The sequence below is a fragment of the Uranotaenia lowii genome, chromosome 1 (assembly GCF_029784155.1).
Source record: "Uranotaenia lowii strain MFRU-FL chromosome 1, ASM2978415v1, whole genome shotgun sequence".
NCBI classification, from domain to species: Eukaryota; Metazoa; Arthropoda; class Insecta; order Diptera; family Culicidae; genus Uranotaenia; species Uranotaenia lowii.
Window position 1 is genome coordinate 131,273,378 of NC_073691.1, and position 15,418 is coordinate 131,288,795.

Below are 15,418 nucleotides of genomic sequence, written 5' to 3' on the forward strand. Positions count from 1 at the left end.
ATACTGATTAGCTAACGGGGGGATGTGGAGGGTAGCAAAGCTGGCCTCGCCAAATGCCCGTTGATCATCCGTTCCGTCCGTTCAGGAGAAGGCTATTTTGGGAATCACTAATTTTTAGGAAATATTTCAGCGCTGTCTAGAAAATTAATCATTTCAGCTATACTAGAGTGTGCCCATTGGTGCGAATACAAAAAATTCCAATGCGCTAAAAGCTACGAAACCTGAGCGCTCGAGTGAAATACTAATGAAGACTATTCTTCCTTATTTCTTTCGCAGGTTTAAGCTCTTCTGATCAACATCATCGTCATCGTTAGATGAGCGGCTCGCTATACAGTGATTTCCAATGAACGAAGAACAAAGTGCTGTTGAGTTATCCAACGAGCGAGAACTCTGGAAACGGAATCTTACGGAAGAACAACCACTGTTAGTATTATCGGCGACACTTTAGTGCCAAGTATTGTCCTTGGGTGTGAAAGTTTGCAACGTATCGCAACCACAAAAATAGCGGTGAAAAAATAGTGTTAGGTTCTAGATCGTAGTGTTGCTGTTTTGTTTCGAAAACAAACATCATTCAAAATGTATCCACCGATTTTAGTGTTAGTGTTAGCCTTAGTGAGTTTTTCGAAGCAGACTCTTGCGCTGGAAACAATCCTTCAGCTGGAGTCATTAGCTGCGGACGATGGCGCTGAGGGGGGAGGAGGTGAAATTGGTGGCAGTGCGGTCGATTATTCTAGTCAAACGTTCGACTACGACGCGGAAGATGATTCCGGCAGTAGTTTTCTACGGGACCAACAACAACAGCAACAACCTCAAGAGCACCCGGTCGTGATGCTGGGCGAAGAATACCACCAGGTTACATCCATCAGTCCGGAAAGTGAAAGTGAATCGAAAATTATGGATGGAAATTTTAGCATTAGCACCCCCAGCAATAGCATCCTCGAAGCAACTAGTGAGGAACAGGCTGAAGTGACTGATCGCATTGCTAGTGAAGAAGATCAAATCAGTGATAGTGAGGGAAAGGTTAGTGTGGCGCAAGCTTTCATCGGCGACGATCCTCAGGAAACATCCAGTCGGGATGCTCTAAGCAGTAGAAGTTTGGATCATGAAACGGCCGATTCACTTCAAGCTTCTACAATACTAGAAACCAGTATCGCCAACAATTTCCTCTATACAAATGGCCCCTTCAACGAATCCTACCACCCATCGGCAAGTTCTGCAAGTGCGGATGAAAGTTCAGAACCAGCCTCAGAAGATCCACTAGCAAGTGTGGAAGAAGATGCACAATCACTCCTCACCACCACAAACGTTCCTTCGCTTTCGCTTCCGGAAGAGGTGGTTGTGAAGCCCACCAAACCGCACTTTGACGAAAGTAAAATCTCCAAAAGTGAGCTCCTGTCCCGAATGATCAACGATAAAAATCTTCGATTGCCGATCGCGTTCCTGCTGGATACGTGCAACGATTCGCTGAGCTATTCCAAGCAAGTGTTCGACGCTACCTTGGTTCCCAAGTCACCGCTGGATGTGATTTTGATGCGGTACAACAGCACGGGTGAGTTATGAACTTAATACCAAATATGATAGTAATAGGGATATTCCTCACTTCTCAAAATTTTTATGGTCACATGAACCGCGCCTCCACGTGAGGAAAGTTCTTATCAACGTGAATAAATGCTGTCGAGAAAATCATAGTGAATTTAGACCGAAATTTTCCTCTCTAATATCGAAATACCGGTATGTCAGCTTTTCTTATACCGTGGTTGAATTAAAAAGATTCATTCGATTGTTTTTATTCAGAATCAGAATTTTTAGAGAATAGATTTTATGATCAATGTTTTCGTTCAATTTACTTAGTAATATTGTTGCCGTTTAATGATTTTTGAAACGTTTTTCCAAAGGGACTAAACATTTGTTCCAAATTTTATAACTACATACACAAATTGAGGACCATAGCAACATACTTTACTGCACGAAGAAAAGTAAAAGTAGGCTGAAATCCCTATGTTGAAAATAAAACATAAACAAAATTTTATGCGTGGTCATAGAAATGCGAATTGAAGCACGAACTTTCTGTAGTTAAGACACGAATCTACGGTTGATGAAAAGAATGTTCTAGTTTCAAAATGTTTTGGAGTCTATGGTGTTGTTCCCATGCGATGAGAATCGTCATTTTTTTTGTTTTGTTTACTTTAATGAAACCTTGCTAGCTGTAAATCAACAGAGGGTCACGAAAGTGTTGATACACTAAGGCAAACATATTATTCCCTTCATTACGTTTATGCCAAACAGTGTAATTTTCGAACTATTGAAAGTATTCTTCATACCCGACTTTCCCCACAAATATGTATTTTGGAATATACTGGACAATTATCTGGCAACACATTCGCCGATTGAATTGTCTTTACATTAAAGTTCATTTGTTGTTAAACTATGACATAATTTAATGAAGACATCAATTCATCTGAGGGTCACAAGACTCTAAAGTCAACCAAAACACAATTAGTCAGCAGATTTGCTCCGACAAGACTGCTCGGTTCGGGACGTTATAACTTTTTCCCATCCCACCTTTTCCCATTTGAGACTTTGCAAAGTTGAAGTCTGGAAATTTTCCAAAAGTACCAAATATTGGATTATTTTTCGCTTCGCACAGACAAATGCGAAGGTTCCCAAACATTTTTTTTGTAAATGTTCTTTTGTTATTCTCTATAGCTTCAATTCAATGCACTGATATTCTGTTTACTTATAATGATTACCTACTTATAATAATGATCTACAAATATTCAAATCAAAAAACAAAAAAAAACGGAATACTCTTGATTATATGAAATAAAACTACCTCTTTCTAACATGTCAAACGAAAATTTGACGTCAAAATGTTACCTAAGTTGTAAAGTTTTGCCACTTTACACGAGAACCGGGAATCGTGAAATTTTACCATTAATATCTCAAACATCAATTTATCAACGTTGCAAAAAAAAAACTTGTATCTGCCTATACAAGTGCACTACTGTCCATTAAACCTCTTAAGTGCTAAAGATATCATCAAACAACAAAACAATAACAAAACGACGAGCAAGAATGTACATACATTCTCGTGCCAAATCTCACTCATTCGCCGGGGTATGAACAAAAAACAAGCAACAAACTTTCTACAGGGGAAAAATTTTCGCATAACTCATTGCGGTGACAAGCACGTCCTCTTAACGCCGCAATCCTTTCCTGTTGTGAAGTTGAAATAACTGGCTAAGCAAAAACGAACATTGCATTTGAACAGGCTTTACAGAAGAACAACTAAAAGTGTCGAAATGATTGGGGAGGACCCAAATCAGCCCCTTTAAAGGTGTTTGATTCCTTCGTGACTTCGTGGCCCAATTGACGTTATCGAACCTCGCAGATACGACCGGCTAAATTCGACGATCACGGTAGAATGCTTCGGGCTTTACACCTGCCTGACTCCCGATCAACCCAATTCTCCTCTCGTTCGTCAACACAAATTATTTGCACATAATTTCTGCCACAGCCTATATCTTCAATCGTAGAATTGAGTTTGAAAGGTTTTAAGTTTTCAGATCGGTGGAATGACGGAAACCGGTTTCCGATTACGATTTAGATCAACGAGCGCGCGCGCTGTTTTACCACCGCAGCCTTTCCGCTCATTCTCATTCTCTCTCTCTCTCGAGTTAGATCCACCCCCACCGCTAGCCTCATTCTGGAATGAGAGCCTCGATCGGGTCCCAGACTTTGTATTCAAATAAAAAAAAGTAGAAGCCCGCACAATGTCATTTTTCGCCAATGAAATTGAAACCTGTTGTTCGGCCGTCCTAGGATCAGTGCCGAGAGAAACACGAAGAACGCTTACTCTGATCCCGAGCAGAGCCGCCGGGTTGCAAAAATGACGCCAGAACGATCACGAACACGACGCGTAGAATCGTCGTCGTCGCCGATTCGTCGCAGCAGCGCACAAAACAGAGACACGGGACACGAAATCCACTTCTAATTACTGGATTCGGCATCCAAACCGGTAGCACCGGGTATGGAAAGCAGCTAGGCCGCAAAACCCTAAGCCCCGTATTATTGCTTATCGATCGGTCCTCGAATGGGACAGGAAATATAATCGTAATCAAAACAGACCGATTGTAATGCGTTGTCATCAACAGCTGCGCGAATCGGCCGGTCGTTGACGGTTTTATGCGGTGGTTTTCTATCATCTTGTGACTATTTTTGATTTTTTTTCTTCTCTCGAACGGCAATGAAACTGTGGAAATAAAGGAAGACTTGAGATGCCACATCCTGTCGGTTTATCACGATGATATTGGTCGTCATTTTGCAATACAAAGGTTAGGAAACGTTCGTTTATATTGAAAGAGTTAACTCGAACAGATGCTTTCACATAACTTTGAAAACTCTGTTTTTATTTTTCTGTTCTCGCATCTCGCATAAACATTAATTTCAACGAGTTGGTATGGCGCAAAAACTTTGAAAATTCGTTAACTGAAATGCTCAAAAGCAGAATTTGTACCTCCAATGACCATTTGTTATCAGCTTTGCTCAACATGATTGACTGCTCGCATCTATCATCGTGGAACGTTATGTCTGAAGTATCTTTATGTTTAAAATGTCACCCCACAAGAAGGGTGTGGCTGTTGTGGGGATCGAATTCCTGTGCTGTTCATGCACATTGGTTCAGTAAATAAGATTTGGCGGATTGAAATCGTTGCTGAATATTAGTGTAAATTCAGTAAAACTAGAAAATTGTGTGAAACTTCAGCACTAATGTAAATGTACATTCATAATAATTTAGGCTTATGTTTTCGACCGGGAATGACATATGGTAATTTTATTTTGGCTTTTTCGATCTTGAATGTAGATCAAACAACGGTGGTTTTTGATATACCCGACGTTTCGACCAGTTTTGTTGGTCTTTTTCAAGGGAATTTGCTGTCTGTTGTTTTTGTCGATTTCGTTTTAGTTCAACGGTTAGGAATCCATTGATTGCTGCTCGTATATTTCAACGGATGACACGAAAAAGTTTTCATCCGTATCACTATGGTGAATTCAAACCGAACGTTAACAGTGTGACCATAGTGATACGGATGAAAACTATTCGTGGTGCTCAAAAATTATAATATTTTCGTCAGTTGAGAACCTAGCTGGGTTTTTTAAATATCTCTGTTAAGATGATAAGGAGATTCTTTTGTTTGTTAAAAATTAATACTATAGGAAGTACGAAACAAATCCTCATGAAAATTTATTTAAGAAAATTCGTTCTTTTGTAGAAAAGAGGAGTGCTTATTATGCCCCGGGTGCTCGTTATGCCCTTATCACCCCTACTGCTTTTTTTCTAAACCCAGGCTTTGAATATCACAGAATTTGGTGGCATTCATTTTCCCAATTTAAAATTAAAGTGCTATATCATACTGCAACGGATCTATGAAACATCATTAAAGACTTACAAAAAAATGGTTCATGTTTATATCGATAAAAATTGCTCAAAAGTTCCTTTTCAAGACGCGAAATTAGAAAATATTACAACTCATTTTCAGTTTTTTTTTTTGCCAATAAAGTGAATATACACGAGAAAATCTGGGCTTTTTTTGCACAAAATCCGCGAAACCGGGCGGAACAAGACATTTCATAAATCCGGGAGATTCCGGGAAAACCGTGAAATATGGCAACCTTATTTTAGAGCAACATCAAGTTTGACAAACTATGCAGATAAAACTATAGAAATCCATATGTCCTTATAGAAAAATTGGGATGGTTTTCCAACAGAAAAGGTTTATTTGATCTTTTTGAACAAGTTTAAATGTAAACGTTGTTCCGTTGGTCATAGTTTGGAGTTAGGAATTAGTTTTTATAAAGATTCTAAAGTATAAGGAACTATTTAGTTATAGATGCTTACGAAGATGTTCAATAAGTTCGAATACAAATTCAAATAACGGTAATTCAAAACCAACTGGACATTTTTTTTTTACTCAAAAGGAAAGGTAATTCAATAATGATCAATCACACCTTTTCTAAAGGAAATTTTTTACCTTAAACCAATTATATGAGCTTCAGCGGTTTCTTGAGTCTACCGTATGCGGCACGCTCCTCTATTGTTGAAATTTCGTTACCCATAAGAATGATGAAGATTTTTAAAGGGAGTCAAAATGGGTTTCCTGTATTTGTTTATTCTCGACAACATGTATGATATAACTAACCAATCCAAGAGAGCTATATTTGAAGGGCAAGGCACTTTTCATTTTGAGCCAATATTTTCAAAAACCTGTATTATTCTGTGTAAAATGACCTATAAAAATAAACACTCATGTAAAGTTAGCCAACAAATCCATTCATTAGCAATGTAAACTTTGTACAAAGTTACACAAGCACATGTTTAATGGTTTTCATTTATACATGACGTGCAATTATTCTATGCTCCATCACGTTGATAAGCTTTTTGATGAAATTCAGCTAGCACCTAGCTACTTTTTCGACCTTTCACACATAATACGAAAAAATAGATTTTATATGAGCCAAGTTTAGGAACTTTGTACTTGTTTATTCTCGACATCATCAATGATCATGAGAATTTGACCAAAGGAGGCAGACCTGTAAACTATTTATTTTGGTCAATAAATTGGATTTTTGGCCTGTACCAGTACTTGTGGTGTGAAAAAGCTGATAAAAAACGAACACTTAATGAAAATTAATTCTTCAACATCAGGAATAGTTTGTCTGATAATAGCACAAAATTACTCTAAAAAAGTTACACATACATATATGCTACGTCTTTACCACACCATTTGGTTAAAAAGTGTATTCGAACTCATTGAACACTCTGTATATCCTCTTTATCTTCTAATGACAAACCAAAAAAAATGGTTTCTTATCCCTAGGCCAATTGGTGTTATCTTCGCACCAAAAATGTGTAGAAATGTGAACTATTAACAATTTTGTGATGCCTTCATTTTCATATGTGGCATAGGGTTCTTCTCGAGCTAAAAATATTCGTAACGACTATTCAGTTAAAAAAGATACCATTTTTTATCTAAACTTGATGCCGATAGTAGCATTGATGCCGTAATTGGCATAAAATTTGGTATGTGAGAGAAGAATAGGAAGCAATGTTTCATTTCATGTAGGTACGTTTCTTATTATACTTGTAAGCGCATAATATTTGGGTTTGTTTGTATAATATTTGGGTTTATCTTTACGGGAACCTTACTGTCAATCTAGGATGTGCATTTGGGAGTGGGTAGGAAGAGTTTAATATACTGTACATAACAGTGTATTTTTAAAACATGTTGGTTGAAAATTGACATAAATGTTTACCATTGTTAAGAAAGTCTATACACTCTTACAGATAACTGTATGTACGAATATTTGTATATTGAATATCACAGACAAGATTCAAATTACTCATTCAGATTATATGCTACATTGCTGAGAAGATCAATACATGAGAGACACTAGATTGTTCTCAACAGCGAGAGTAACACAGAAATTTATCGATTTGTTTCTCTCTCAAGGGATCAAAAATTGTGTTTGAGAACACCATTCCAAGGATCAAAGTAACATTCAAAAGAGAGGCGTTCCTCCCTCAGTAGGGATTCTCAACAATGAGTGAGACGCGACTCACTCATTCGCTCACTGATCAAAGGATGTGCTTTCTGCCTTGCTTTGTTGTTGTTTATTAGTTCTATCTTACTTCAGGCACTCAGAAAATATAAATGTATGAGTCTGACGGTTTAACAGGGAGGACGCAATCAGTATGAACCGATTCACGACCGCATTGATTTAGTGAGTGAATGAGTTAGTGGCTTTTTGAATTAGATAATTTAACACTCACTTCTGATTCACCAGGTAGTAAGCATGAGTGATCGACTTCGATGCGAATCAGCTTGTGCTTATGAATATTGTTCACATTGAGCTCTGCCGACTCTTTTGAGAACAACAGGCAGCAGCATTCGGCTCTGAATTTTTTCAAGTGGAAACGTATCATGAACGTTTCTTCTGAGTGAATTTCGGAACATTGGGTTTAACTCACCATGAGGAGTAAAATATATATTTGAATACTTACCCAAGGAAAACTGTCAATAATAAAACTTGCTTCCATTTCCAGGCATCACGAAATCCATCAGCTTCCGGAACACTAAATCTCTGATGGAAGCCATCAATTCGCTGCAGCCATCGTTCGAAAACAGTGGCCGTGCATACTCCGGAATCCTTCGAACGTCCCAAGAAATTCCCTACGACAGTGCCATATTCCTGGTGACGGCCAACGCAGCCACCGACAACGAACTCTCCCGAACGGCCGCCCTAACCTTGCTCAAAAAGCGAATTCGGGTAGGTTCTATTTGTTTTTGTCCCCCTTTAAAACACTTATAATCTTCAAACTGTCTTGCTTGCCCTTTCAGCTGTACGTGATTTGGTTCGGTGACGAGGTAGACACCAATCTAACCGATCAGCACCTGGACAGCCAGACTGGGCTGCACGAACTGGCGTACAAAACCGGCGGTCGAGTGATCCGGTTCGAGATAGACCGAAACTTCGGAAACAATCCCGTGCTGGTAAATCTATACCCTTCCTCTACTGCTTCAGCTACTGCAACTACTTCCTCAGAGGACTCGCTTGACACGGAAACCCACTAACTAAAAACTTAGCGACCCAAACGACGAGAACAACGGGATCAGCTATCAGCTTAAAAATGGTCCCAAAGCCTTGAGCCTAACGCCCCCACCGCTGATTGAAACAACTGACTAAACTCTTAACCAACAAATCTCTATTGCACTTCCAATCCCTCCCATTTTCCAGACCACTCTCGTGTCGGAGAGCGAACTGCACGGCGATCAGAGCATACCGATTCCGGTTCCGGAAGATGTCAACAGTCTGTACTTTAAGCTGCACGGCAACCTGAACGCGGCCACGCTCCGGACTCCCAACGGTGATTAATCATAATACCACCTCCTCTTAATTTAACATTCAGAATTTGCATAAGTTTTCTAGAATTCTCATAACATTTGTACTTGATGTGTTACGTTACGTTCTCTTTACTTGTTAAGATTTTCTTAGCCTTTGTTGACCCTAAAAACTTAGCTAGGACTCGAAACTTCTGATCCGAAAACTTTGATAAAGTTAACATTAAAACTGTTACATTGTTCTTTTTTTTCGTGAAATTATCGACGTGGGGATATCTGTTCAAATAATTCAAATTTTGATTGGTAAAATTAAGAAACAAAAATGAAGATTCTATCACAATTATAGATACAATTTGACGTTCTATCAGGTTCTCCGGAAGATCGCCTTCCTTGCCGCTAAATTTTTAATTGGCGAAGCTCTGGCGTTTTGGGATAGCCCAAAAAGGCCAAAACAGAACGGAACAATGTTCTCGCTCGAGGCAAAAGTACTCCTGCATATAAATTGGTGTTTGGAAATCTGCTTCACCGTTTCTCTTCTAGTTGTCATGTTACACAACCTTGATCAATTATTGCCAGATCGAACTAGGACAACGGATCAGCTACTAAGAGGAAGATTGTACGGAATATTTAAAAAAAAAAACTAGTGTGAAACTTGCAAAAAAAATGCTATTATACGTAAGAAATTAAACCCGTTTATCATCAAAATGCTATTTCAACGTTCATAACTTTAGAAGTGCACCTCTAATCGAGATATGGTTTTCAGAAAAACTATCGACAGTAATCCAAACTGTGAGCAAACTTACATAAAAAAAAAAACAAATCTACCGATGAGTGTGACGTATTCATGCTCGTCACAAAAAAATATATCGTTAAATGCTATACGGACCCCTTTCGATTTTGGCTACAAGCCGTAAATTTTGTGTTGCCAAAATCGAACGTTTTTGCCACTTTTTTTTTTTTAAACTAATCAAATGAATGTAAATCATAATATAAGCATTAAATTAATTTGATTGAACTCAATTATATAAGTTTTAAGCAGTAAGATAAGATTTTTTACTGCCTAAAACGAATGAAATTGAGCCAATCTAATAAATTCATTGCTAATATTATGTTTTACATTGCTTTTAATAAATTAAAAAAAAAAGAAAAATGAAAGGTTTAATCATGTAGCCAAAATCGAATGTTGCCAAAATCGAGGTCTGTGCAAACTTCATACTCGTTGCGCAATCCTTTTCCATGGTCAATGTTGCAAAAAGCAATTATAAAAAGACAGATATTTCCATAATCGAACTGTTTATTGACTTGCAGTATACATTACAACGATATTTCCAGACAAATTTAACGATTTTGAAAGACAAATTGAAGGACTAAATATTACCTATCATAAATATAATTGAATACGACCCTAATTTTAATCATGAAGCAACTTTACGTGGCTGCAACTTGTACCTCTAATTTATTCTATAGAGTAAATTTAACAGCATGATAATTTCTACTAGCAGTCGACTAATCTTGACGACATTTTAAAACGTTAGATAATATTTCATGGATATGTAGTACAAAACAACAACGAATGAATAGGCAATATGGAAAATCCAACTCCATATGTTTCTTGTTAAATGTCCTTAATTGTTAAAAATCTATTGTAAATAACAACTCTTTATTCCCACGCGAACAGACCTACTGGATTCAAACCTAAAAACCTATCACTAAGAACCATTGTGTAATGTCCTTGTTTAGTAACAATTCATCGTACTGTACGTATGTGTGTTAGCTTGTAAGTAACTCGTAAGTGACCGAAACTACTCGAAATATTACAATTCCTAAGTAGCAACAACAACAACAACAAAAAAAACAACAAGCCTGAATTACCGCCACACCTACACTTATAAACATCGACCCTAATAATGTTAATGTATTATACCTGGTTATTTGAAACTCCCAACGTGTTGTGTCGTCTTTATTGTTTGTGTTCAAGTTTAACTTACAAAAACATGAAATTATTTACGTCTGCTTACCCTATTTTTCATGATGACTGCCCCTATGGATTTAAATGTGTTGTTTAAACCCTTTCTATGTCAACTAATGCTTCTTGTTCGTAATAAATGTTGTTCTTATCCGTTCGTTAACTTAAAAGCACGGTATATAAAACTAGGTAGGCTACTCCCACGAATAAATAACTCGTTTGGATGTAAACAAGTGACGTCATTTAATAGACTCCCTTCGAGTCCGAGGAAAATCACCCTGCACCCTGCAGTAAGAGATTTACTAGTTGCGATAGACATTAATTACATGTTCGAAATATACTTTTTTCAAAAAGCTATTAATCTTCGACTATAATTCTTTTCATTTTCATATTTACTATCTTTTTGCTATTCTCTTCAAAAAGTGACGATCTAGACCTAAGCAAACAATTGTAAACATTCAAAACGAAATTGGCTCCTTAAAGCCTCAAGGTATGAGCCGTTTCAAACGAAAAAATTACAAAAAAGTGACGTCATTGCAATTTTCGAATAGTTTATCGGAGTACCGGTAACGAAAGTTGTATTTTGGCAAGTTGGATACAGTTTATTGTGGAAAATAATACAGGCAATAAGAATTACTTAAAATAGTTTGAATTTGAAACAAATGTCATTGTCGGTAATATATAGTATTGGAAAAAAGTAAACAGAAGGTAACAGCGCAATAATCAAATTGTCAAAACAATTTAGCTAATATTGGTATATTTTTATACGGATTTATAAAATACGAATCTGAATGAGATGAGGGCATAACGAGCACCCAGGGCATAATGAGCACTCCTTTTTTCTACATAAGTACGTATTATCTTAAACAAATTTTCATAAGGACTTGTTTCGTACTACCCGTAGTATTAAATTTACACCAAAAAAGAAATATCCTTTTCATCTTTACAGAAATATTAAATAAAAATCAGCTAGGTTCTCAAGTGACGAAAATATTATAATTTTTGAGCACCACCAAATAAGCTTTTATGACCTTTAAATCATCTTGATCTGAAATGTATGCACTGCAACATGATCTACACATTGTTTCTCAATTTTCAACATCATAAAATTTTTGATTTTTCACTTTAATCAATTTTAAAACGCGTTTTTACTTTAATTTGTTCACTAGAGGCGAACAGAGCACTTTCAATGAAGGCATAATAAGCATTTTCTACCGGGGAATCTAGCAGCGAATTCAACTCGATGAAGTCAACTGAATAATAGAGCTATAGCTTTGTCTGTCGATTTGGCTTATTGGTAAGGAGTCGGAGAGGTTATCAGTAGACTCGAGTTCGATTCCTGTTCGAGGGGATTTTTTTTGTACATACCATTGATTGATTTTTTTTATCGTTACATTATACGGCTAATAGCATCAAAGCATCATCCGTCAAACAAAACACCAGAAACATAATGTATGAGCATGTGTTAATTCTTTGAAATCTACAAATAGACCTAGATTATTTTGTTATTGCTTTGTTTGATGAATCTACGCCTCACCGTTCAGTGCAATCATGATCATGAATGATAAATGAAAAAAAAATCACCTCGACCAGGAATCGAACTCGAGCCTACTGATTACCTCTCCGACATCTTACCAATAGGCCAAATCGTCAGACGATACAAGTCAACCTGTAGCTCTATTACTCAGTTGACTTCATCGAGTCGAATTTGCTGCTAGAATCCCCGGCAGAAAACGCTCATTATGCCTTCATTAATGGTGCTCATACTGCCTCGGGGGGTTTCTCATTATGCCTCTACAGTGACTGGTTTTTAGCTTTCGGCAAAATTTTTTAAAATGCATTTTTAAACGTTTTTATCTGCTTTTTCAAGTTTCATCCAATTAGGCAATAGACTATTTGAGTGTCTGAACACAAAACAATTATGTAATTCACATATTACAGCTGTTCTCTATGGTTAAATAAGCGTTTTCCTTAAGGTGGCCATTATGCCCCCATCTCCCCTATGAGTTTTTGTTGATTTTGAAGATAATTTTACTTTTTTTTTCATTCAAATCTTTGTTTATTTCAATTATCTGCAATTCAGCTTTGGAAATGAAAAAGTAATTCGATAACTTTTAATAATTTAATCCATTCATGTTGTTCCGGAGGTGTTATGGGAAATAGGGTGACCAGGTAGACCCAAACGCAGTTATGTAAATATTACTTTTTTTAATTCGCAAAGTCAGTTTCGTCTAACTTGATGTCCAAAATCGACCAAAAACTGTGGAAAGAGTTCAGGACGAGCCTTGGGATGTTCCTACTATTGGTTTGGACCGTACCAATCGGAAAATACTTATTTTTCTTAACTGGTAATGGTAATTACACATTTTTTAATATGATAAAAGTACCTTAAGAACAAAATCATCATTGTCATGTTAGTCACATTTCTTGCAACTAATTGTCTGTAATTTAATGCTGATTTTTTCTGAAACTTTTGAAATGTTATTCATTGTACTCTTTTTGATGTTACAGGATATGGTAACCCTAGTCTACTTAGCAAATGTTCTGAAGACACCTAAGAGCTAAAATAAATGACAAAAGCACTAGTAAAAAAGTTACATTTTAGGCCTTTTGGACTACTGTGCACTGGTGAAAAAAAGAATGATGGTAAAATTGAGGGACAATGCAGTGCAATGCGTACAATATAGATCAAGATGATTTAACGATCATAAAAGCTTATTTTCCGATGTTCAAAAATTATAAAATCTTCGTTACTTCAGAACCTAGATCAGATTTTTTTTTTAAATATTTCTGTAAAGATGATAAGGAGATTTCTTTTTTGCTGAAAAAATAATATTAGAGGAGTGGCGAAATTGTTCCTCATGAAAATTTATTTAAGAAAATACGTACTTCTGTAGAAAAGCGGAGTGCTTACTATGTCCCGGGTGCTCTCTATGCCCTTATCTCCCCTATCCATCTCAAAAACCGGATGTAGGGGAGATAAGGGCATAACGGGTATCCAGGGCATGCTTTCTATAATATTAATTTTTCATCGAAAAGAAATCTTCTTATCATCTTTACAGAAATATTGAGAAAAACCGTCTAGGTTCTCAAGTGACGAAAATATTATAATTTTTGAGCACCACGAAATAAGCTTTTATGACATAGAAATCATCTTGATCCATAATGTACGCACTGCAACAGTATGTACACTAGACTGAGTCGATTTGGGGTCATTTTTGAATTTCTAAAACCCTGGAGTCTAAGAAGCTTCGTCTTGGTCCAAAACTCATCCATGATTTTTTGTAGAATTTTTAAGTAACGTTTACATGAGTAAATTTGAACTTTTAGGTTTGTATGGGAAAATTGAATATTTTGTACTGAAAAATCAACATCGTTATTGTTTCTTCTGTGGAACCGAGCCAGCTGACAGTTTTTGTGCCAATTTATAAAATTCCTTAGGGAATTTTTCCGCTGAAGAACTTTGTCGAAGACCGTAACTTCGTATCTTATTAGGCAAGAAAGTTATTAGCTGTTTAACAGAGGTATGTCTTTCCGCATTGATAAACAATAAATTCAATTGACATCCCTGCAGACGCCTAGCGAGGTATTGCATGACTACTTTTCTTGCAATACTAATACGACCCTAGGGTTTGAGAACAAAAATGACCCCAAATCGACTCAGTCTAATGTACACATTGTTTCTCAATTTTCACCATAATGAAATTTTTGATTTTTCACTTAAATCAATTTTAAAACGCGTTTTTACTTAAATTTGTTAACTCGAAGCGAACTAGGGCACTATCAATCGGGGCACGATGAGCGTTTTCTGTCGCATAATCTAGCAGCGTATTCAATTCGATACAGTCAACTGAATTATAGAGCTTCAGCTTGACTAGTTTACATCTGACGATTGGGACTCTGATTATCTCTCCGATACCTTACAATTGGGCTTGGGCCTGCTTAAAAAAATAAAGCTCGCTCTTTTCTCTTACACAGATTTCCAAAAGAATAACAGCTAATCGGAGTGAAATTGAAGTGAATGCTATTGCTTTCTCTGTTTAACGCATGAGAAATTGTATACCGGGATAGCAAGCGCGCCCACCGCCTCTAGGCCAAATCGTCAGATGATACAAGTCCTACAACTTGACTCTATTATTCAGTTGACTTCATCGAGTTGAATTCGCAGCTAGATTCCCCGGCAGAAAACGCTCATTCACCGCTAGACGTCTTTGGCGTTTGTTGTCGGTGAGACTTTTCAAAACGACTTATTGTTGGCACCGTCTTTCTCCCATGTTAGTTTGTTTCCCGATATTGAGCATGGTAATTAGATTAAAATTATATTCGAAATACTGAAAACTATTTATAACAGCAATGTTCAATATTGCTAGATAAAATACTTCAAATCTTGCTCACAACCGTGCAATTAAATATGAAAAAAACATATCGTTGAGTGTTGAAGGCATAATTGGACATTTTGAAAAATGGAGCTAGAAAGTTACGTGTTTGTAAACAATCGGATGTGTTGAATGGCGACGATGTTAATAATTTTACCACAGAATTTGACGAAGTA

At 36.9% G+C, this 15,418-nt stretch overlaps 1 protein-coding gene across 3 annotated transcripts in view; it reads left to right on the forward strand.

Moving 5' to 3' along the window:
- Nucleotides 1–10,903, forward strand: part of LOC129740043 (uncharacterized) — an 11,827-nt gene extending 924 nt beyond the window's left edge. For all 3 annotated transcript variants that reach the window (XM_055731623.1, XM_055731622.1, XM_055731624.1), the window contains exons 2-5: nucleotides 277–1,549; nucleotides 8,105–8,328; nucleotides 8,400–8,552; nucleotides 8,797–10,903. In XM_055731623.1, the coding sequence (XP_055587598.1) occupies nucleotides 577–1,549; nucleotides 8,105–8,328; nucleotides 8,400–8,552; nucleotides 8,797–8,934 (1,488 nt within the window). In that variant the 5' untranslated portion in view covers nucleotides 277–576 and the 3' untranslated portion in view covers nucleotides 8,935–10,903. The remainder of the gene's footprint in view (nucleotides 1–276; nucleotides 1,550–8,104; nucleotides 8,329–8,399; nucleotides 8,553–8,796) is intronic.
- Nucleotides 10,904–15,418: the final 4,515 nt, after the last annotated feature.